This window comes from Callorhinus ursinus, unplaced genomic scaffold (genome assembly GCF_003265705.2).
Source record: "Callorhinus ursinus isolate GAN/ISIS: 27379988/994484 unplaced genomic scaffold, GSC_fseal_2.0 scaffold6, whole genome shotgun sequence".
In the NCBI taxonomy this organism is placed as follows: domain Eukaryota; kingdom Metazoa; phylum Chordata; class Mammalia; order Carnivora; family Otariidae; genus Callorhinus; species Callorhinus ursinus.
The window spans coordinates 62,015,519-62,040,740 of NW_027397068.1; the positions used below are offsets into that span (position 1 = coordinate 62,015,519).

General features: G+C 33.6%; 1 protein-coding gene across 5 annotated transcripts in view; it reads left to right on the forward strand.

Moving 5' to 3' along the window:
• STXBP5 (syntaxin binding protein 5) overlaps window positions 1–25,222 on the forward strand; it is a 174,313-nt gene that overhangs the window by 108,997 nt on the left and 40,094 nt on the right. Inside the window, exons 12-21 of one of the 5 annotated variants that reach the window (XM_025866294.2) lie at window positions 1,081–1,228; window positions 1,438–1,505; window positions 1,770–1,810; window positions 2,700–2,920; window positions 3,677–3,855; window positions 9,513–9,638; window positions 11,291–11,442; window positions 16,895–16,957; window positions 21,708–21,767; window positions 21,870–21,917. In XM_025866294.2, the coding sequence (XP_025722079.1) occupies window positions 1,081–1,228; window positions 1,438–1,505; window positions 1,770–1,810; window positions 2,700–2,920; window positions 3,677–3,855; window positions 9,513–9,638; window positions 11,291–11,442; window positions 16,895–16,957; window positions 21,708–21,767; window positions 21,870–21,917 (1,106 nt within the window). Of the gene's footprint in view, window positions 1–1,080; window positions 1,229–1,437; window positions 1,506–1,769; window positions 1,811–2,699; window positions 2,921–3,676; window positions 3,856–9,512; window positions 9,639–11,290; window positions 11,443–16,891; window positions 16,958–21,707; window positions 21,768–21,869; window positions 21,918–25,222 lie in introns of all 5 variants that reach the window. The other 4 variants (XM_025866293.2, XM_025866295.2, XM_025866297.2 and 1 more) reach the window with 4 other exon arrangements.

The window sequence follows — 25,222 nt, forward strand, 5'->3', positions numbered from 1 at the left end:
AGGATTATAAAGTATGTTTATAAAGAGAAAAAAGTTACCTGCCATTTTTTTAATTCATGTTTTTGTTTGAGTTTTTTTTCTGTTTTATGTGTGGTTGAAGAATGAGTAATGACAGTTTGGTTCATTTTGAAATCTAGAAAGGACTTTTCCAAAATTATTCTTCTCTAATTTTTAAATTATTGTCAGTAGTAGACTGATAAATACATCTAATTTTTGCAGATGAGCCACTCTGAACTTTTTAGAATTTTTAAGACATATTCTGGTTTTCCTGATATTTTTAAGTAACCATTCTTAAGGAATTCAAACCAGAAAAGAAATATCATTGTATATTTAGTTAGTATTTTACTTTAATTTTAAAATTTTTGAAAGCATTTTTTGCTTTATTTAATGAAATAATTATATATATAAAAAACTCTTAAGGTAGAATTTTATTTAGATTATCACTGAAACAAGAGAACATCTCTAGATTAAATATTGTACTAGGCATCACACTGATGGAGAAAAAAGGAGAACTGAAAATTTGTATTAACTCTGCTGACATACAGATGAGGCATCTGTTGATTGAGAGAACCTTACACCTTAATGGTTAGGAGCACAGTTTAAATTCTGCTTATCCTTGCTAGCTGACATGTCTTTAGCACATTACTCCAAGTGTCTGTTCTTCAGTAAAATGTCCACATCATAAGTTTGGTGCAAGAAGTAAATAAGGGAAATGTATATGCACTCAGTCCAGCGTGTGCCACATGGTACATAGTTCTAACTGCAGCTTTTCTGTTTACTCTTCTACCTGAGCAACTTGCATTCTAAAAGATGCCATTTTTTTTTACATATTTGCATGAAGTAAATCTGTTAAATCTCTTTGGTAAAATGTATGTAATTTCTAAAAATACAGAGAAGAACATTGTATCCCTAAAGTTACAATATAAATTCAGGTAATATGTTATATGGACCTTCAGAAGATGTTACCTTTAAATGTAAAAAAATTAAAAAATTGTTTTCATTCCAAAACTGTAAATATTTTTTTAAAGTTTTCATTGTTGTGTTAATTTTGTTAATATTTTTCTTTTCCTGTTGTTAAAGATATCCTATATTTGAAAATCCCTATCCTTTGAGTATACATGAATCCCCTGTTACATGTTGCGAATATTTTGCTGATTGTCCTGTGGACCTTATTCCTGCACTTTATTCTGTTGGAGCTAGACAGAAACGGCAAGGTTACAGCAAAAAGGTATTGAACATGAGTTTTAGTATCTAATGTTACATTTCAGTATTTTATATTTATCACCTTGGAGTATTTGATAACATTGAAACCTTTTTTAGAGAAAATATATAGGAAGTCCTTTTTGGAAGCAAAATATGTCATTTACTGTTGTCATAGAAATATATATGGAGATGTATGCTTTGGAAGTTGCTTTATACAATAATCTTTTTTTATAGGAATGGCCCATTAATGGAGGTAATTGGGGCTTGGGTGTTCAAAGTTACCCAGAAATAATTATTACAGGGTAAGTAAGATCCTGTTTTGCCACTAAATCACTAATAGTTAAATATAATTAAGACTACATGAACATTAACTAATTGGGCAAGTAGTGCTTTCCCTTATGCTATAATGTATTAAGAAATGTTATTATCTAGAACCTGCCAACTTATGCTGAATTTTACCTTTCTTCATTTGGTTGCTATCTTTTCAAATAACAGTATGCTTCAAAGAAAGAAAAAAGTGTGATTTTTTTTTTTCTTCACAATTTTAACTCATTTACTTTTCATAGGCATGCTGATGGGTCAGTTAAGTTCTGGGATGCTTCTGCAAGTAAGTATTTTGAATATTATTTGTTACATGTTATACAATCATTTCTTCTATACAACCTGTTTTATAATAATTGTGTAACCGACATTTAATTCAAAATTTGGAGGCTATAAATTTAATACATGATTTATCAAGTACATGAGTTTGAGAATTTCTAATAGATGTAAGATATTTTTAAGGATATTAACTAGTAAATTAAGAATGATTCTCAATAGAAGTAGTCAAATCCTTTGTTCAAAATTTCCTCAAACTTTCTCTTTAACTCAGAGATAAGAGAGGGAATATATTTCAAATCAACAGAAATTTGTAGAATAATTTTAATGCCTGATTCTAAGCTAACAGTAATTTGTGCTGTCTTTGTGGAATATGTATATGGTGGCTACACAATAGCAAAAAAGGAAAGGATGCTTTGAATTGTCATGGCTTGCAAAACATACATAGTAAGCAGTGAGAATCCAGTTAACTCAGGATATTTTGTGTTTCATCATGTAGAAGTGTGAGATAGTATTAGTACCTTTTATAGAGAAAATAAGTAGAAAATCTTTAGGAAAGCAAATATGTTCTTTATTATTTTCATTATATTTATCTTTTTTTTACAAAATCTTTTCATCATTTTTTTAAGGTTAACCAAATTCATCATCATGATGCATGTTTTTTTTAATGAATACAATTTTTTTCATGATGCGTGTTTTCTATTTAATGAATACAATTTTTTTGGTCAATAGGTACAGTGATTGCTTTATCTAAAAGTGTAATAGAGAAATGCAGACCTGGAAATAAAAACATGGTTCAAATAAATATAGGATATTTTCCTTAGATAATATGTCTGATTACATATTATTTTATATTTGTTCTATTTGTACTAAAGTATCTAACATATGTTTCTTTCTAGTAACTCTACAAGTATTATATAAACTAAAGACATCTAAAGTATTTGAAAAGTCAAGAAATAAAGATGACAGGCCAAACACAGACATTGTAGATGAAGATCCGTATGCCATTCAGATCATCTCCTGGTGTCCAGAAAGTAGAATGTTGTGCATTGCCGGAGTTTCAGCTCATGTTATTATTTATAGATTCAGCAAACAAGAAGTGATTACAGAAGTCATTCCGGTAATAGTGTCTTAATTATTTTCAGTGTCAGATGTCTGACACTTTAAAATTTTTGAATTATTTAGATTATTTGGAGTCAGTTTTATCTAGAATTTTTAAGAACACTTAAGTGTTTACATTGCCATCTATCTTTTGTGGAAAATAGCATACTTTTCCATATCTTTTTAGTGAGCATTTAAATTTAAATCCTTATATATACTATATATTTCATTTAAGGAGAGTTAATATGAATATAAGCATACTCTAATTTGGTATTAATAGGAATGCTGTAAATTCTAAAATCATTGTATTGTATGCGTGTGTTCTCGCACACATACACACAAATCATTTTTAAAAAGCTGAGTCAGAAACATCTTTTTTCTTTGCTAAATCTTTACCTTTAGAAATCTTGTTACATTTTTACCTCTAAAAATGTTGTTCCCGGGGCGCCTGGGTGGCTCAGTCAGTTAAGTGTCTGCCTTCGGCTCAGGTCATGATCCCAGGGTCTTGGGATGGAGCCCCGCATCGGGCTCCCTGCTCAGTGGGGAGCCTGCTTCTCCCTCTCCCTCTGCCCCTCCCCCTGCTTGTGACACACTTGCTTTCTCTATCTCTCTCTCTCTCTGTTGAATAAATAAATAAAATTTTTTAAAAAAAGGAAAGTGTTTCTTTAAAAAAATAGTAATAAAAGTGTTCCCATTGAAGTATATGGGTGTATGTATAAACTGTATAAAATGAATAATTATTAAAAGTAGGTGAACTGTCTTTCTTTTACAACAGATGCTTGAAGTTCGATTGTTGTATGAGATAAATGATGTGGAATCCCCAGAGGGTGAACAGGCACCGCCTTTGCCAGCACCAGTTGGGGGTGCCACTCCTCAGCCCGTTCCTCCTCAGTCTCATCCTTCCACCAGTAGCAGTTCGTCTGATGGGCTTCGTGATAATGTCCCTTGTTTAAAGTAAGTTACTAAATACAGATATTTTGGAAATTATTTTTTAATATAGATAAATTACAAGCTTTTTACAGTACTATTTTCCTGTGATAGAGAAAAATGACATAAGATCATTTCTTCCTCTGTTTTGCTGTGGTTATTAATCCAGCTCATTTTTCTGTGGCATCAAGAGGAATATGATTGAATTCGTGATTTTTATCTTTAGAGTGCTAAGATTTGATCTTTAAACATACTAGTAGAATAGCATGAATCTTTTCTGTATATGTATGTAGCTCAATCTTCCAAATCCATGGATATTTTCTAGTCTGGATTCAGATGTAGATCAAATGTGTATGTAGACTGCTTTCTACCACTCTGAAAATTCTGGTTTTTTGGTCTCTAGAGATTCAGTCATTTTTTCATCATTTCCTCATCTTTCTGAATCCTCTCTAGCACAGCAGTATCATTACTTAAGTGCCTTTATCGTAGCATTCCAGATTTGAATACAGTTTGCTTTTATACAGGAATAAATTGGATACAGCTTTCTTTTCCTTTTTTTCTAATTTATATTATTGAGTTGTTAGATTTTTTTTAAAGGGTATGAGCCTTAAATATGGCAGAGAAATGAAACAGTGAGGAAAGAGCTAAGATCACTGAAAAATTTTATGAAGACTGTGATTAATTACATTTACAGAGAAGTCAGTTAGGGTAATGACTGAAAACGTGGTTATCGAAAATGTCAAAGAAATTCAGTACAAGAGTTGAGCAAAAGCCAGATTAGTAGGTTCAAGGTAGGGAGGCCTGGTGAGAGAAAATTTGCATTTGTTAAAAGAACCAGGCTTTGTCCTGGTTTTGTTTTAGATCTGCTAGAGTCACTTCTCTTGGTGAATAATTAAAGGATTGCTGTGGAGAATGCCTGTGTAACTAGAATTGCATTGCAGTCACCCCAAAGATACAGCAGATTTTTTTTATATCATAATCATTTAAAAAATATAGACTTTATGTTTTTGAAGATTTTTATTTATTTATTAGAGTGTGAGGAGCACCAGTTGGGGAAGGGGAGAGGCAAAGGAAGGAATAACAAAGATCAAAGAAGGGATCCTGAGCAGGGAGCCTGACACAGGGCTTGATCCCAGGACCCCAGGACCAGGACCTTAGCTGAAGGCTGCTGCTTAAACGACTGAACCACCCAGGCACCCCAAAAAGTATAGACTTTTTAGAAAATAAACCTTTATATGTTTATATAAATTTGAGGTTGTATGTTCTATATTAGTGTTTCTCAAACAGGGATGATTTTGCTCCTCCCTATTTATTTGGCAATATCTGGAGACATTATTAGTTGTCCCAACAGTAGGAATAGGGTGCTACTGGTATCTCGTGCATAGGGGCCAGGGATGATGCTCAAGTGCACAGAACAGTGCCCCACAACAAAGAACTTCCCAGGTCAGAATGCCACTGGTACCAACAATGAGAAACTCTGATCTAATCTAAAAAATGTAAGTATTGAGATTAAGCACCTGCATTCCTCAGAAAGGTCTCAAGGTTTTATTTGTCTCTCTCATGTACATACATACATACCCCTCTGTTTGCAACAGTTCTGGCACATATTTAGCTAGACTGAAACTTGAAAATACAGAATTCTACCTTCTTCCCTTCTGTTACTTATTCAGTACTACTTTGCTTTAAACTTAAATTTGTAAAATTTCATTAATGCTCTTCTGATTTTTTCTTATTTTAATGTGTATTTTTCTCCAGCCTTTTGTTAAATTTACATCTTATAAGCCTATAAAGTACAGTTTGTCTTTGACGTTTATTTTAGTGACATATCTTCGGTGGCAAAGTTTTGAGATTTTTTTGTCTAAAATCGATATATTCACCAGTGACTTTTTAATCACAATTTGAGTTATACCTCATTTTTGTCCTTCTTAATAGTTTTCTGGTAAATACAGTTATTTATTAACTTCACATTGTTTTAGTCCACAGTTCCAAAAACCAATTTTTAAATGTCAGAAATAAAACCAAATTGATATTAAAATAATCAGTACTGAGGGTTTTTTTATACAGAATGCTTTCATATGTAATTATTCCTTTGAAGAAACATTTTAAAAGCAGCTATTTGATTTATTCCTTTTACCAGTAAAGTTTATGTTTTTAAGTGTCTTAATTGGGCTTTTGCAGTTTATTTGTCCAAACATTTTGAAACTGCAGAGCCTCCAAACATATGTTTAAAAATGCATTTGTACAGAGGGGGGTGGGGGAATGGGTTAGCCTGGTGATGGGTATTAAAGAGGGCACATTCTGCGTGGAGCACTGGGTGTTATGCACAAACAATGAATCATGGAACACTGCATCAAAAACTAATGATGTAATGTATGGTGATTAACGTAACAAAAATTATTTAAAAAAATAAATGCATTTGTACAAATTATGGAGTTTTTTGTTTTCATTAAATTATGGAGCTTTTTATAAAGGTTCAGCCCCTTGCTTTAAAAAGTAAAACCTTAATTTACATTTACTAAAAACATTAAAATAATTTGCATGTAAACATTGTACACATAAAACATACACCCACCCATCCCCCATTTTGCATTTTTAACCTATCCTGTCATTTCTTGATCCAGTTTCTAGTTTTTTACCAATTGGGGATTATGCATCAGGCTTGGCTGGTTTATTTTTGCTTAACTTTTTTTTGTTTCTTCTTACTAAGTAAATTAAGAATTCCATGAGTTCTTTTTTTTTTTTAATTTTATTTATTTATTTGATAGAGAAAACAAGAGAGCACAAGCAGGGGGAGTGGCAGAGGGAGAGGGAGAAGCAGGCTCCCCGCTGAGCAGGGAGCTAGATTCAGAACTGGATCCCAGAACCCTGAGATCACGATCTGAGCCTGAAGGCAGCCGCCTAACCAACTAAGCCACCCAGGCGCCCCCCCATGAGTTCTGTGTGTCTTCATCACTGAAGTTTTAAATTTGTCCATATATGCACTTGTGATATTTTCCTTGAATGCTTGTCCCTGCTCTAATCTAATGTGCATGTTAAATATGCCAAAAGAAGGTGGACATTTCTTTGAACCTTACCTAATTCATCTAAGGAGAAAATAACACAGACTCTTCTTTTCAGAAGAACACTCAGTCTTCATTTCTGTCTCTTGAGATGGACAGCTGTCACTGATCGGTGGTATTTCCCTGAGAAAAACAGAACTTCTGCCCAGCCAACATACAGTTCTGAGTGTACTGCCTTACAGACTTTGCATGAAGTGACTGTAACTCAGTTCGTATTTGAAGTACCCTAATGTTTACCCTAAAATTTGGACAACACATTTGATTAGGTGTCATGGTCTTCCTCACTAGAAGTACCAACTAAATGACTCAAAAGCATCCATACTTCTGAGTTTGGTGTCAGGAGATTTAACATTGAGTAGTCTTCCTGCTCTCCTTCTTTCATGACACTATCACTCCAGAGCAGAGCCTTAAGAATTATTGAAGTAAGCGGGCTTTGCATAAGTTTTACAAGAGCGATTATTAGAGAAAGAGTCTGAGCAATCAAAAGTGTTTTTACCTTAAAGTCAAAGTAAAATTTTTTTCATAGTAAAAGTAGTCACACACACAAATACACTACTCACTTTAATTTTAATTGATTTTTTTAAAATATTTTATTTATTTATTTGACAGAGACACAGGGAGAGAGGGAACCACAAGCAGGGGAGTGGGAGAGGGAGAAGCAGGCTCTCCGTGGAGCAGGGAGCCCGATGCGGGGCTCGATCTCAGGACCCTGAGAACATGACCTGAGCCAAAGGCAGCCGCTTAACCGACTGAGCCACCCAGGTGCCCCTTAATTTTAACTGATTTAATTAATAAATTAAAAAAGGAAAATTTTATCTTCCAAATCCACTTAAAATTTCCTGATACAGGTATTACAGATGTATCTAAGTGGCTGTATTCCAGGGTGCCGGGGTGGCTCAGTTGGTTAAGTGCCTGCCTTTGGCTCTGCCACTACCCCTGCTTGTGCTCTCTTGTTTTCTCTATCAATTTCACTGCTCAGTGGGGAGCCTGCTTCTCCCTCATCCTCTGCCTCTCCCCCCCCCCCGCCCCCTGCCCCCGCTTGTGTGCTCCCTTGCGCCGGTGTACACACTCTCTTTCTCTCTGTCAAATAAATAAAAAAATTAATAAATCTTTTAAAAAAATAAGTGGCTGTATTCCTTAGAAAGTCTCACATTCTTATAAGCTCCTCCCTCACTCCCTCTAATATGTACATAACAAGTTTAACTAATAAAAGATTTGTATGAGTTTACTCAATAAAGTGAGTTTGGGAATACATTTATCTTTTTGCTGAGTAGTTCACTTGAAAACCACATATTCCTGCAAAACGAGCTCTTCATCCTGACAGTTTTTTTTTTCTTTCTGTCTTTATCTTTTTCTCTTTTTCTTTCTCTCTCTTTCTCTTCTTAACTTAGAATGACTGTCTAATTTTTCTCCCCGATCTTCCTCTAATGACCCTTCAGCTCGTTCATTCATTCAAATATTGAGTTACCTCCTCTGTACTAGAGTGTTAAAAGTAACTGCAAGGTTTGTGCCTTCATGAAGTTTAGAAGCATTTTTGATTCTTACTTCATGTGTTTCAAATCTACCTTTTTCTTATTGTTTTACATAATTACAGGCACTTCTTACTTGTTCTCCTATTCTGCTTCATCTTGCAAACCTCCCCCAAATTAATCTTTCCAAAGTATTTCTTATAAACCTTCATTGGCTTTTAATTCCTTAAAATAATGAAAATATATTTTGTGTAAATTGACCATTGAGAGCTCTTTCATAGGCACTCATACTGTGATTAGGTAGTAATATTGCCACTCTTTTAGACAAGAAGACAACTGGAAAAAGAGCCAGGACTTAAACTAGCTTTTCAAAAGCCCTCAGTTCTTTCTACCAACATCAGACCTTTGCAGCCAGGCCTTGAAGACCCTCTCAAGTCTGACCTTTGCCTATGTTGTTGTATTGATTTCTCACTGTTATCACACTTGCCTCCACTGTGAGCAAACTTACACACTTGTTAATGCTTGATTATGGGTTTCCTACTTCTTGTTTGCATATGTTTGCAAAAGCAATATATTTTGAGCATCTATTCAGCAATTATTGGGGATAGAGTCTATAATCAAAATTACTGTCAATTCAAAGAGTACATTTTTTTAATAGTGCAAGTGTCATGCGCCCAAAAATAAATCTCTCATTTTTTTAACTCATTATGTTTTGGGCCACTTTTCGTTTTCTTACACCATATATTTAAGTCTACTTTTCTAACTTGCATTTTTTTTCTAACTTGATTTTTTTCTCTAACTTGATTTTTTTCTTCCTCTTCTTAATTCTTGGGCTTCTCATTCTCTTCATTCTCCTCTCCATTCCTCCCTCCCCTTCCTGTCCATTCTCTTTTTCTCCCTCCCTACTTCCAACCCCCCAATTTATAATGGGAACTTATATGTGATTTCTTATTTTTGTTATTTATGTACATGTTTTGTCTCCAACTAGATTGAATGCCTGTAGAGAACAGGATTCAGGGTTTTTTGTATATTTAATACAATTTCATATATAAAGTTACTTTGTGCATAGAACTATTTATGCATGACCTTATAATTACATAAGTTAATAAGATACGTGAAGATGGGTTAAAAGGTAATGTGTTTTCCTTTATTACAGAGTTAAAAATTCACCACTTAAGCAGTCTCCAGGTTATCAGACAGAACTAGTTATTCAGTTGGTATGGGTGAGTGGAGAACCACCACAACAAATAACCAGCTTGGCAGTCAATTCTTCATATGGATTGTAAGTATAATTTATGTGTTTCTCAGTCTGTTCATAGTATTCCACACATTTTTTTTATGTTTAAAAATAGGATGATCTTTATTATAGCATCAGTTAAAAAGTTGTATATCTTTAACTTCAGATCAGAATTAGTGTTTATTTGGAAAATAATTCTGTTCCGAATAATTTACTCTGGATACACTTATAGTGCTTCCCAATGAATTGAGAGAAAGATTTAAAGTCAGTATGTCCTCTCCTGGATATACTCTCAGAAATGATTTCCTTATTAATGCTCAGTATAATGGAGGTCTCACAGCATCAACTCAGAAGACTTTATTCTAAGCTAATTCTGTAAATGTTGAACCAGAGCTATATGATTTCTTCTTTCTGCTTCCAAAATTCACTTGTATAAATTATAAAGGCATAGTAATAGTTTGGTAAAGTATTTATACTACAGTTGTATCATCAATTCATACCTTTAAGTATTGAGTTATAATACATACTTTTTTATTATAATTTGGTAGACTTACAAAGTATTTTTGTTTGTTTTAAAAATCAGCTTTGTGGTATAAGAGAATCATACACTATTTAGTCCCAGGGCTATTTATCGGTTGTGGGTCACTGTCTTCTTCTTTTATGCTAGCCCTAGGGACTCGTTCATCTTTCTTCTTCCTCCTGGAGCTATAACCACCCACTCTATCTCTTATAGTTGTATTCCCAGCTAAGACTGGCTATAGTCTGAGATCGTCATCTCTCAGTGTAAGAACACATGTAAGAACACAAACCTTCTCTCTTTTAATATTTCACTGCCCACAACCATAAGGAAAGAGGGAATAAGAAAGAACCAGTAGAAAATTTCAAAGGAAGTTGCAAATCAGTTGATCACAGGTTCATGGACTCACAGTTAACATTTTATTTAGCCCCTCCTTGTATGTTTTTAATTTTGAACTAGCTGCCAAGATTATTTAATGTGAAATCCATATTTAGAGCTTTAACTGAAAAATTTGATTACCTGGCCCATTGTCTCCAGTCCTGCTTGGCGCAGTGGTCAGCATGAATGGAATTGAAACTTTTCCTCTTTAGAAGGGTTATCTAAAGTCCTTATCTGGCCTGTTTGTATTACTTACATAGTCCTTCTGTACATTACAATTTTCATCTTCTGGCTTAAGACATCTTAAAAGAGTCAAATTCCTTTATTCATAATTGCTTGGTTTGTAGTTCCTAAGGTATTTGGAGTACTCCAGAGGGAGACCTCCAAGATTTATGCTTTCTACTTTTTATTCTTGACTGTATAGATTACCATAATTTTCCCAGAGATACAATCCCCCACTTCCCTAGTGGAAGAGAATGTCTTTCCCTGAGCTGCTTGAAATGCCCTTAAGTCAGAAAAATAGACGTCACGTTTCCTAGGATGGAGATTTATGTCTGTGATCAAGTTTCACTTCCTATGCCAACATTTTTTTTAATGATACCGATTTTTAATCATTAATGTCTGCAGAAGATCTGCGTAGTTCCATGAGAAGGCATACGTAACCTGTATTTCCATGTCTCTGATAGTCTTTAGTTGCAAAGAGGAATTTTCTGAAAACCCATCCTCCTTTTCAGCCTTATAGACTACATTTCCTTATAATTACTTATTTGTGCTAAAATATTTGCTCTTTTCCTATTCCCAGGGTAGTTTTTGGCAATTGTAATGGCATTGCAATGGTAGACTACCTCCAGAAAGCAGTACTCCTCAACCTGGGCACTATTGAATTATATGGCTCCAATGATCCTTATCGGAGAGAACCCCGGTCTCCTCGTAAATCTCGACAACCTTCAGGAGGTATAAAGAAAACAATCCTGAGTTTTAGGATTTCTATAAATACTGAATTACTTCTGTGAATATAAATACTTGAGTTAGATAAATAGCGTGTCTGACTTAGTCTATATATGCAAACTGTCAAAACTAGTAAAAGATTTGAGCCTTCTTTGTTTTAGGTTGTTCTTAGATTTTTGCTTTTGTTTTTAATATCCTAGGATTTTAATTAACGTTGGGAAAGAACCACAGTGGCAAGTTTCTTCAGCTAAATTATAATGGGATGAAAATTTATCCCATTTTTATGGAATCAAAGTTAATTTCAAAGTTTTGCCCCTTTTATTGTTTGGTATTGTAAGACCAAAAGTTCGTTGTTCCAACTATGTTATTTAAAGGGATCATTTCCCATGTGAGAAAAAAATGTAAATGCAAAAGTGAATTTGAATTCTAAGAAAATACAGTGTTTTTAGATAGCCTTGATTCAATGCAAACGCAGATCCATTAAGAATTTTCTTTATATGGGGCGCCTGGGTGGCTCAGTCGTTAAGCATTTGCCTTCGGCTCAAGTCATGATCCCAGGGTCCTGGGATCGAGCCCCGCATCAGGCTCCCTGCTCCGCGGGAAGCCTGCTTCTCCCTCTCCCACTCCCCCTGCTTGTATTCCCTCTCTCTCTGTGTCTCTCTCTGTCAAATAAATAAATAAAATCTTCAAAAAAAAAAAAAAGATTTTTCTTTATATCATTCTTTTATGTTTGCTAGGTAATTAGTCTTAATTTTATATTATTTTTTAGTTTTTTTAAAAGATTTTATTTATTTGAGAGAGAACATGGCAGGGAGGGAGAAGCAGACTCCCCGCTGAGCAGGGGGCCCAGATATTGGGCTCCATCCCAGGGCCCCGGGATCATGACCTGAGCTGAAGTCAGACACTTAACTGACTGAGCCACCCGGGCATCCAGTTAGTCTTAATTTTAAATGTTTTAATATGTCTAGTTGGTGGTCTTTACCAGTACACCTCACCTTTTTTTTTAAACCTCATGGCATTGGATCTCTGGCACATAGGGGTATATTAGTGAGGCCTGTAGCAATTACTGGCCTGCAGGCTCCAGTCTCCTCAGGACCTGTTCAGCTGGACCAGGGATTGAGGGATTGAGGGGAACCCTATCTTGGGCAGACTCAGCCCATTTGCAGAACGCCAGTGTGCAGTGAAACACTGTGAAGCTCTGGTCTGTACTTATAACTTAGTCTCTCCGATTTTAAGTTCTCTCTGAGATTCATTTCTCATTTGCTCTCATGGCATAATTAGCTCATATTACCTGTATCACAATTTATAAGAGAAGGAAAAAAAGGTGGTGGGATATAGACCTTACTATCACTTTGGCTTGATGCTTGAATTTTCTTTTCCATTTTTGTTTTCGTGTGTGCTCATTTTGTCATGTTTTATCTTCAGAAATTGTCCCAACCATACCATTCTAGTACCTTTGTCTCTTTTTTTTCCCCTTTGCTTTTCATTACTTCACTAAGGCATGCTGACTGTGACTTCTTGCATGTGCGGCCTTTCTAGCTTATATTCTGAATCTGTGAAAAAACTCCGTTCTTCTTTAAGTAAGTTATTCTATGTCAGTGAAGTCATGGGATGTTTGTTGTCTGTAAAATCATTTTATCTCATTTATTTATTTATTTATTTATTAGAGAGATAGAGAGAGAGGGAACACAAGCAGGGGGAGTGGGAGAGGGAGAAGCAGGCTTCCCGCGGAGCAGGGAGCCTGATGCGGGGCTCGATCCCAGGACCCTGGGATCATGACCTGAGCCGAAGGCAGTAGCTTAACCAACTGAGCCACCCAGGCGCCCCTTTCTCATTTGTTTTTAAAAGAGCTTATTAAAACATATGTCTAAAATGGCACACTCATTCCTAAATTAATCATCCTGTGTATATGAAAACAGCTATTGAAATGTTTGTGTCCCAATCCAGTTTCTTTATAAAGCAAAGGAAACTAGTATTTAGTGTTAGAAAGTTAAAACATTGTCATGATAGAGGAGACAAGTACTTTTAGCAATTTTACCACAAACCTGTATAAAAACTTTATTGCTCTAAAAATTAATTTCTCTTTCTTTGATACCTCATAATAGTTTCATAAAATAGTTTCATGAAAATATAATTAAAGAAGGATTAGAACTCTAAGGATCTTTGAAACGATAGTTGAAAAACAGAATATAGACTAAATAACTTTGTTTCTCAACCCTCCATTAAGAGGAATGATTTCTCTTTCTGGAAATTATGAAAAATAATTAAGAGAAATGAAAATCTAAGCTATATTATGTATGTAAGACAGACCTTGGTAATAAAAAGTGATAAAGTAATAAAAGCATATCAAGAGAATTTGTAAACAGTACCCAAGTTGATAAAGGTCAAATCAGTAAATTTGATGTACAAATCAGTCAAAATTCTAGAATGATTTGTGTGCATATTGCAGTGCCTTGTATGCATGTTGAAAATAGAGCTATCAATTGAAGTCAGCAGGAATCCACTGAAAGTAAACTGTACCAAAATCGGTGTTACTTTTTTAATCTCATAACTACATTGATGGCTCAGAGCAGCCTGTTGACATAATGTTTCCTGAAGTTACTCAGATACTTAATAAAGAATTCCATGTGTATCTTTTATGAACTAGGCAGATGGAAGTGACCTAGTCATTTTGACAATTGCAATATTGATTAAACCAGGAGTCAGCAAACTACTGTCCCTGAGCCAAAACTGGCGCACTGCCGGGTTTTGCCAGTACAGTTTAATTAGAACAGCATCATGTTATTTGCTTAGCTGGCCTCAAAACCGATCAGGTGTGCTAACCCCTGGATTAAACCATGGTATCCAGTGGGTCAATTTGTAGCCTAATGTGAACTTTGGTGTAATGTACCTCAGTAGGTATATTATGTTGAATGACATATGATTATGCTTTGTTGAACATTTTAAATAGTAAATTAAGCTTCTTACTTAAACATGTGAAAAAGAAGGTATGCTTTTTATCCGTAAAGGGTAACTACTACATTTGATGGCAAAGACCCAAAAAGATATTTGTAGCTAGAAATCACAAACCATATACCATAGCCACATAGTATAAACCACAGGATGATACACATCAATCACTCATGTAGGGTTCGACTTGACTTTTACCCTGAGCCAGATGGAAGGCTTAAAATGTCAAAATTGATTATTTTTATTCAGTACTAGGCTCACGGTAGTACTTGAGTATACTATCACTAGTATTTATTATTGACGTATAAGTGGCATATATAATCATTATATTAGTTTCAAATACTGATTTGATATTTGTATGCATTGCAAAATGATCACCACAGTAGGTCTAACAGTCCTCATCTTACGTAGTTACAAAAATTTTTTTTCCTTGTAATGAGAACTTTTAAGATCTACTCTTAGCAGCTTTCACCTATCTGATACACCATCTTAACTATAGTTACACTGTACATCACAGCCCTTATTTATTCTGTAACTGGAAGTTTGTACCCTTGACCCTTTTTACCTATTTTTCCCACCCTTCACACCCTGCTATGGCAATCACCAATTTGATCTCTGTATCTGTGAGCTTGGTTTTTTTTGTTTTGCGTTTTTTTTTGGGGGGGGCAGGTTTAGATTCATTATATCATATAAGTGAGATCATACAGTAATTGTCTTTCTCTGTCTGACTTATTCTATTTAACATAATGTCCATTCGCATTGTCACAAATGGCAAAATTGAAATCTTTTATGGCTGAATATATTCCATTGTGTGTTTGAATGTGTATATGTATGTATATATGTTTGTGTGTGTGTGTGTATATATACACATATGTGTGTGTGTGTATATATATATATATATATACACACACACACACACACACATACATACACCCCACCCACATTATTATATACTCCACATTTTCTTTAGCCTTGCACCCATTGATGGATACTTAGGTTGTTTCTGTATATCACTACTGTTTAAAGACTTGCTATTTTAGGGGCGCCTGGGTGGTTCAGTTATTAAGCATCTGCCTTCGGCTCAGGTCATGATCCCAGGGTCCTGGGATCGAGCCCTGCATCAGGCTCCCTGCTCCACGGGAAGCCTGCTTCTCCCTCTCCCACTCCCCCTGCTTGTGTTCCCTCTCTCACTGTGTCTCTCTCTGTCAAATAAGTAAATAAAATCTTAAAAAAAAAAAAACCCTGCTATTTTAGTGTTCTATCAAGAAGGAGTTCATTTATATAAACAAGTATTTTGTCAAAGAGTAAATGCATACCTAAAATTCCATCCATCGTCTTTGAACTATAAAAACTAGTTTTTTTTGGGTTTTTTTCCCCCCAGAACCATTAGTTTAATAAGTGTTAAAAAGAAAAATAAAATTACTGGTTGTCATTCGAAAACTTCCTAGTGAAGAAAAATAATATATAAATCAAAATAGAAAACCCTTCTTATAAATCCGATTCAGAACTCCATGTTCTCTGGAAGTGTTATTGTAAAAGCTTTCTTAGCGACTGGACTGTGACATCATGTCTTTTACCAAAGGATTGGAAAAGTCAATACTGGTCAATGTGCACATATGTCAACATTATAGCTAACTTCTTCTGAGGCCTAAATATGTAGCCCCTCTGTCTGTTGCCCAGCTATCCCAAATTCTTGATGTGTGTTTATTTGTAATTTTTAAAGAATTTGCAGGAATTCTTTTCATTCCAGTCATCAAGCAACTTAATATCTGTGCTAATTGTTTACTCTGCATATTGCCATTTTTTTTTTTTTGTAATTCTACATTTAATTGTCTACAGCATAAAATACCTTGCTATGGTTTCTCCTAAGAATTCTAGGTCATCCTGTAAGATAGATTAGTTTTATATAATTCATATGAATCTGTGAAAAGGAAGTATTTCCTTAGAGCTCTTTAAAAATAAGTGGTATAGTTTTTAAGAAGTATAGTCCTACAAGGTAAGTAATGTACAATATTTTAAATATTGCAAATGTGGAGGCAGAAAATATTATTTAAAAATATATAAGGAAGGTATTTGAGACATAGCAGAAACCACTTTGAGGTGTGAGTTGAGAGTTTCTATGATGTAAAAATCACCAAATTTACTACCAGGTATTTATTTTCCCTCAAGAGAAATCCAGTAAGTCTATCATATACTCTCAAATTACTGATTTTAAACAAAGTCCTACTTTATGTCTAATGTCCTTGAAGAATAGTAAATTACCTCTTAGAAGTTTTCTTTTTGCTTAACTAATGACTATCTGTATTATTTTGAGATATTTTGGTATCAAAGTGCTCCTGTTTCCTATCTCAAGATTAATGGGCATAGTATCAATGCTAGTACAGTCTGTTCAGCTGCTGGGTTTTTAACAATGGGCAGTCATTAAATGTGTACTGTAAATAGAACATAAAACTTCACTTACATAAATTTGTGTTGTGATTTGGTTTCTGGTTTGTTTTTTTTTTAGCAGGTCTATGTGATATTAGTGAAGGGACTGTAGTCCCAGAGGATCGCTGCAAATCTCCAACTTCTGGTAATTTGTTTTTTATTTCATTAATAATTATAATTCTATAAAAACCAATACAGTGTATCAAAATTCCTTTTTACAGATAACCATTTAAAATAACACCTACAAGGAACTTTTATGTCACATATACTTAAAATGATAACTATTTTTTGCATTCTAAGTGAAAAGAAATGCACTAGATAAAATCCTGCAACTGGTACCTGTTAAGAGTCATAGAACTGTTTACTTAGCTTTCTTATATTTATACTTTTTTAGGGAAAATATATTTTACTCCTCACCATTGTATCAAATGGTTTGGTTATTCTACAATCTTGTCTTTGCTCTAGGCTTGCCTTGTGTCATCTGGTAGAATAGTGATCTAATTCTTGAATAGTGTCCATTTAAATATTTTCAAAGATTTTGTACATTTATAATCTCATGGTAACTGTAGCCAGACTAATTGAAGACTAATTGTATGTGTTTTTGTTTTTGGTCAAAGTGATATTTGATATAATTTTATAGCTATATTAAAGCAGTTGTCCTTTTTTGTTCATGTAATATAGGTCTTTATGTGATATATGTGTGTATTAATATTTTAGTGGAACATAATTTTTAGTATCTTTTTAATCCCCTTAAGATTAAGAGAATCATAATTTTATTATTTTCAGTGGATAGAAACTTTGCCAGTCTTTACTACAGTTGAATTCACAATTCTGACTACCATATTAAATCATTCTGGCCGGGAATGTTTATCAACTTTCGACTGAAAAGATTGTTCTTAGGATAAAGTAACATGGTTGTTAGATAGATTTTGATCCTTCCGTAGCTGGTTCTACTACATCAGAAGTCATTATAAGCATGGGAAAATTGAGAAGTTCATTTTACTTTACTCTCTCATATTTCAGGTTAGCATTTTATTAGACATAGGACTGTAAAATTTTTGTGATGTTTTCTTTTTGAAATTGCATTTTCCTGATATTGCACAAGTTATACCTTAAGATATATCCACCTTCTGGTTTTCTTAATCTTTAAATTTCATATTTAAATTCACTCATTAATGGAACATGGAGCTATAGGAATTATGTAATTAGCACCTAATGTTAAGTCTGAACATTGGTACAGTAAAGTTTGAGTGAATAATATGGAGCAAGTAACTGTATATCTCACAAAACTAGAGTTATTTCTGAATTTGAAATTCAGAACTGTAGTATCTTTTCATTATTGCTGTTCTTTGTCCATCTACCTACAATACTATTCTGATCTTCTTACTTTCTCTCTAAAGGCCATATGAATGCAGTTGTCAATATGTTAAGGCTAAAAGCCAGACTGGATAATTTGGACATGTAATTATCTTTTAATATATTAAATGACCATCCAAAGTGTTTTAACAAGATTCAGCCCAAATAAATTAATACTCCCCCTTATCCTCAGCCAAACTGTGAATAGGTATATACATCTATCAATTTGGAATAGCCAACAAGAGGTAATTATAGATAAGTATTTAACTATATTAAAATTTGAGTATGTAATATAAAAAGTGCATAAAAGTAGAAACCCTTTCTCTTGAGACTCAAACATTGAACATTTTCAGATATATTACATTTTTTGATCCATGTCTAAGGACAATATAGTTTTAACATACAGAAATTTATATGACACTAGGTATTTTATTGTTGTAGTGAGTTTGAACTGCAAAGTAAAAATTGTGACTGCAAAAATCATTGATAAATCAGAAATTCTGATCTTAGATAAAAAACTCTTATTTAGTTTAGTCTTTGATTACGCCCCAAAAGATGTAAGAGTTTTCTGAAGAATTATATGCATTCCTGCATATCAGAAAAGACAGCTTTTACAAAAAACAAATCAAACTTTAGTAGGTAGTAGTTGGGCATGAAACAGATTTCACAGAGCGGGAGATAGATGTCACTCATGCATACATACTAACACATACACTAGAGACTAGAATAAGATTCTGGAAAGCTATATGCTTAAAGCTATGTCTTTCACCGCTTGTCCATTTTAAAATAGTAGTAATTCTTGCTACCCATCTTGGGCCAATTGTCTTACTCTTTGCACATTTGTAACTTTTTTGCCTTCATTCTTGTTAGCATTCTAATAAGGAAATAAAGGAATAATTTAGTATCATTCCTCTCACCAATACATGCAAACTCTACTAATTTAGGATGGTCAAAAAAGAAAAACGGATGGGGTAAGTTTGAGGTGAATCAGAAGAACCACAAGGTAATCATGTTATTAAAACCATGGAAAGTAGTAATTAAATTACTAGCCTCAAGTACTTTCTGCACTGTGGGAGGATATAAATAAGTAGTTAAATGATACAATATAGATTAGAAAACCAATATAATAGAAAACAATGTATCATGAGGGAAGAAGAAATGTATAAAAGTGGGTTGGGAGTTCCACTGAGTCACTCATAAATACTAAGAGGAGGACCACTATTACAAAAATGAAAAGTAGCCATACACCCTTTATCAAAATCAGTGTGTTTATTTAAAATAATAATACAAATGAAGAGCAACTTTTTGAGAAGCATTTAAGTCCCATAATCAAAATTGGTGATCTCAGCAGTTTTGCTGATCAATATCAAAGCTCAATTCAAAAAGCATCCTGAGAAAATCCAAGTAATGAATATAGTTTGGCTTTTCCATTTGTTTTTAAATAAACCAGCAGTCTTTCTGAAATAAAATATTAATTGTCATCCTGAATTAACATAAGAAAGAACTTCTGCTATCTGCATTTGATGTTTGTATTTCAAATAACTCAGATTGCTTTACTGAACACTTTAATAATACTGGAATTTTGTGTTAGTACTGCATCAGAAATGTGTGTGCCTTTGAATATGTGAAAATGATAAAAACATTTGTTAGGTTATTTTGGTTTGAAGAAAACCCAGGGCCACATAGGCCATAATATAAGTACTGCCTTAGGAGTTACCGTGTACCCCAGGGGGGAAAAAAAAAAAAAAGCTGTAAATATTTTCTATGTTTATTTAATCATAATTATTTGGTAAACATATTCAAGTGGGATATGCTAAAAGCATTTTTGGGATTTGACAAAAATTCTGAAGACCAATGGCAGGCATTTTCAGTTAGGGGAAAAATATATCTTTTCTTTACGTTTATGGCTTATTTTGGAAATTTTTTTTGGAAATACTAAAAAACATTTTTATAATTTTATATTCATATTTAGATATGTAGCTATTGCTCTAAGATGAAATACATCAACCAAAACAAGTATTAAAAAATTTTTTTACATTCCTGTGGCTATTTAACATCAGAGGTGACTGTGATATTTTAAAATATTTATAACCTCTTATAACGTTATCTTCTTTGAAAAACAAGTATACCCATTTCTATTCCTGAAAATATCACTGAGTCCAGTGTTACTTACGTGATATTTTTTGATAAAGGATTTATGAGGATCCATAAATGCTACTTAGCAAAAACAACATGGTTTTGAAAGAGTATTCTTTTAAGACTATTAAAGAAGTAATTGGATGCTGCCAATGTTGCAGGTTTTACTTGGTCTATGGAAAGATTTCAAGGATATTTTCCACTTGGCCAAAGAAAGTATGATTTTTCTGGGGGACAAGAAGGTCAAAGTTTGACCTCCTTTATTAAGATTCAGTACTTTCACTGGGATAAAAAAAAATACAGAAAGACTTTTTTATTTACTTCCAGTTATGTTTCATGTATTTGCTTCTATCAGAAAATTTATTCATTCAGCAAAGAAGCACTCTGCTGAGTGCAAAGGGGTTGCAAAGATGAATCAAATGGGGGCCCAGTTTTTAGAAGTGTGGTGCAGTGAAAAGGGCACATGTGTGTAAACTTTTTAAAATATGAGGTATTAACTGATGAACATCATAAGAGAAGAGTACAGATAAAGGGTTATTGGAATTTAAAAGAGGGGAAATGATTTATAACGAGGAGATTATGAAAATTTATGGGTGAGATGTCATTTGAAATGTGCTATTATGAAGAATAGAGCATTTAATAAAAATCGTCAACTAGAATACTACTTAGGATTACATTTATAAATAAAACATTTATGTTAGAAATTAAAGAAATGAGATAAAAAATTGAACATCTTTTTTTAAGGAAAATGGACAAATAAAATCTTAATTATAAAAATATTAGATAAACTTATTGGAAGTCACAGCCAGAATAAAATTAAATATTTCTTACCTCATTAGACATAAGTAAATATTTGAACATACCTAAAATTATAAGTATTATCCTCAGTATTTTAAAGATCCCTGTGGTAATAATATAATTTATATATGACTTTAAAATTTGTATCTAGAAAGTGAACCCTAAAATAAATTTTGCCAGTATGCTTCTTGCACGGGATTCTTAGTTCTAGATGAACCTTATTCAGTTAACTAGTGTCAAAGAATTTTTTCATTTTCTTTCAGAAACAGTTAATTGCTGCTTATATTTTTCTTTATCTCTTCTCTAACATTTATGCCAAGATTTTTCTAAATGGTTATAACCTAAGGAAAAATTGTTATAGATTGAAGTTAATATCTATATATACTAGGGATCTCTCTACTGTGAAAGATAATGCACTGCCGTTTACTATTCTTACCGTAATATAAGAGTTGTTATTAATTATATGCATCACATTTTCTTGTGGCCAATAGTATGGACACTTACCTTAGAAGTTACCAGATTATTTTGTTTGTACTTTTCCCTATGACAACTCCGTGTTTGTGACTGATATGTGCCTGTTCCTTCCATTGTCTTCGTTTGTGTAGGTTCTTCATCACCACACAATTCAGATGATGAACAAAAAATGAATAATTTTATAGAAAAGGGTATAGTATCTTTATTTTAAAGTATTTTCTTTTAATTATGTTTAATTCATTTAGTTTACTTTGAATAGATTTTGACATTTTATATCAAAATATTATTTTCAGTGAAGACCAAAAGCAGAAAGTTTTCCAAGATGGTAGCCAGTGATATAGGTAGGAAATAGAAATTTCTCTTTTGTTTCTAATCCTTGCTATATGCAGTGTTACTCAACACCAGAAAATGATCTAATGCATTGCATTTTGTATATATTAATTTGTTATTTCTATGCTAAACAATAATCTTTTGGGCTGTTTTTTTCTACACTCATTGGGGCAGTAATTATTAAAAATCAGTTAACTTGGGATTGCAGTTCTTTTTCTGACTTACAATGTGAACTATTCTATTTTTATTTTTGCTTTATTTAAAGCAGGGTTCAATTTATGCTATAAATAGTACAATTTTATACTTTTAGATTTTGAGATCTTTTTTTAATTTATATTTTCACCTACCTTTATTTCATCTTCCTCAAATTTTCAAAACTCCCAATTTCAAGGAAATGGTTCTCTAAAATATTGACTCTTTTGTTCTGTAATCTGCACTACCCTTGAGTTAAATGGGAATTTTCTTAAGACTCTTCCCTCCCCTCCCCACACACAAATAAAAATGATTGATGGGGAGTATTTTTTATTAATCCTTTTGACTGTTTTTATGAATATACTTGGAAATGAATTACCCAGTCTAGGGTTTTCAGTCTAAAACAGGAAAACAAAATATAATCAAACTTTGAGGACATAGTCAAACTCTTAAGATTTTTTGGTTGACCATAAAACCTTGAATATTCTCTGAAGATTTCTAAAGGCTTGAGAAGCACTGTTTTACAAAAAGAGAATAAATTAAATTGATTTAAATCCAAAATTTTTATTATACAGTTATTATGTTATTTCTTCCAAACTGCCTACCATATATTCCTTGAATTATATTAAATGATATGCATTTCTAGGCAGCTGAAATAGATTTACCTTTTCTCATGATAAAGCTTAATATATAGCAAAATTAAATTTCAAAAACTTAACAGAAGTAGCATCCATATTGTCTGCCTGTTGTAAATTGAACCCTGTTTAGTCATATTAATGTTGGCTGACTGTCAGCACCTCTGGTCGTTTTTTAAATAAGATGGTTTATTCTTGGGCAAAGGGCTCTTCATATATGGGGAGTTGATTATCTCTTTGTGGTTTTATAGTGAATCAGTTGGTAATATTTAAATCACTTTAATTATGTGCTAGCACTATAGCGTAATACTTTTTCAACCAAATTTTTTTAATATTTTGTTATAACAGTACTTATTGTCATAAAATGTAAAAAGTTAGAAGGGACTTTCCTACATACACTTAATCAAAGAACTTTTAGAATTTAATTATCTAGGGATTTTACCTTGCATGAAAGGAACCTTGTATATAATTACATTTTTTAAAATAATTTTTCTGCCCGATTTTTGATCCTGGGGTTGTATTTGCTTTGTTAAATGTGGTGACTAGCTCCTCTCTTTTTTCTGTGTTTTGAATAGACTATGTAACATGAAATATCTGAGCTTGAATATTTGAAAGTCTTCAGTTAACAAATTTCTTAGACGAGGAACATTATTGGAAGTTCTTTGGTAATATTCTTGCTTGCTTTTTATGTTATTGGCAAGTTTTTCTTTTTGTCATGCAGGTTTTATATTTATAGTTTTTGGGAAACATGTTGACTTTATTCAATTTTTCAAACTTAGGTTAGTTACACAGTTATACATAATTATTTTGCATCTTCAGAAACTACTGCTCTGTCTCCTCTTTCATATATAATTTTGTTTGGTTTTGGTGGAATCTTTCAGTGTGGTTTTTAATCCCAACATAGATACAGGGAAAACTCACTAATCAATTTTTTTCTTCATTCAAATGGAGACTGCTCCATTTTAGACTATAAAGTTTTTACAGTTAAAAAAAATGAGTTTCTCTCTCTACATTAGTGTCTAATTTTATAATCAGAATTATAAAATATGCTATTGAAAAACACATAAAATGTCAGTGAAATATCAAGAAAAAAATACATAGAATCTCCTGAAGACCTCTCTGTCAAGATGTGTTTTCTGTGTAAAGTTTATGGTGTCAAAAGTGCTAGGATTCCCTTATTACGCAGCCATCAAAAGGAATGAAATCTTGCCATTTGCAACAACATGGATGGAACTGGAGGGTATTATGCTGAGCGAAATAAGTCAATCAGAGAAAGACATGTATCATATGACCTCACTGATACGAGGAATTCTTAATCTCAGGAAACAAACTGAGGGTTGCTGGAGTGGTGGGAGGTGGGAGGGATGAGGTGGCTGGGTGATAGACCTTGGGGAGGGTATGTGCTACGGTGAGCGCTGTGAATTGTGTAAGACTGATGAATCACGGATCTGTACCTCTGAAACCAATAATACATTATATGTTTAAAAAAAAAAAAAAGATGAAGATAGTAGGAAGGGAAAAATGAAGCAGGGGGAATCAGAGGGGGAGATGAACCATGAGAGACTGTGGACTCTGAAAAACAAACTGAGGGTTCTAGAGGGGAGTGGGGTGGGGGGATGGGTTAGCCTGGTGATGGGTATTAAAGAGGGCAAGTACTGAATGGAGCACTGGGTGTTATACGCAAACAATGAATCATGGAACACTACATCAAAAACTAATGATGTAATGTATGGTGATTAACATAACAAAAAAATCCTAAAAAAAAAGTGCTAGGATTCCTTGAGGGGCGCCTGGGTGACTCAGTCGGTTAAGCATCCGACTCTTGGCTTCAGCTCAGGTCATGATCTCAGGGTCATGAGATTGAGCCCTACAACGGGCCCCCACTCAATGGGGAGTTGGCTTGAGATTCTCTTGCTTCCTCTCCTGCCTCCCCCACGTGCTGTCTCTGTCTCTCTCTAAAATAATTTTTTTTTTTTTAAGAAAATGCTAGAATTCCTTGAACATTCTGAGCTTGGTGTTCCCTACCATCCAGTCCTGCACTTGCTCTGAAGTATCCTAAGCCTCATAAAATTATCACCTCTCTCTTCTTCAGTCTACAAACATTTGTAGCTTCGACTATAACTGTAGTGATGCAGTGACCTAATAAGGGAGGGCATGAGAATAAATCTAGACCCTAGTAAGACTAGTAAGGAAGCCACCTTGCTTGGAAGGCCAACTGAGATGTCTTGGCTCCAAAACTTTGTTTCTGCAGCTTCACCTTTTCTTTGAAAGTAATTGCTGCCAATATTGGAGGGGTGAGGTGCAAAATGTCATTCCTTAACACTCTGACCTAAGCTTGGAAAATCAACCCCTTTTTTACTGCCCGACAGTACAGCTGAGATAGCCGAGATGATAACAGTTTTTAAAAATATATATATATATATATATATATATATATATATACTTAACGATGACAACTTTTCTGACACATGCCAGCCCTTTATAAGTAA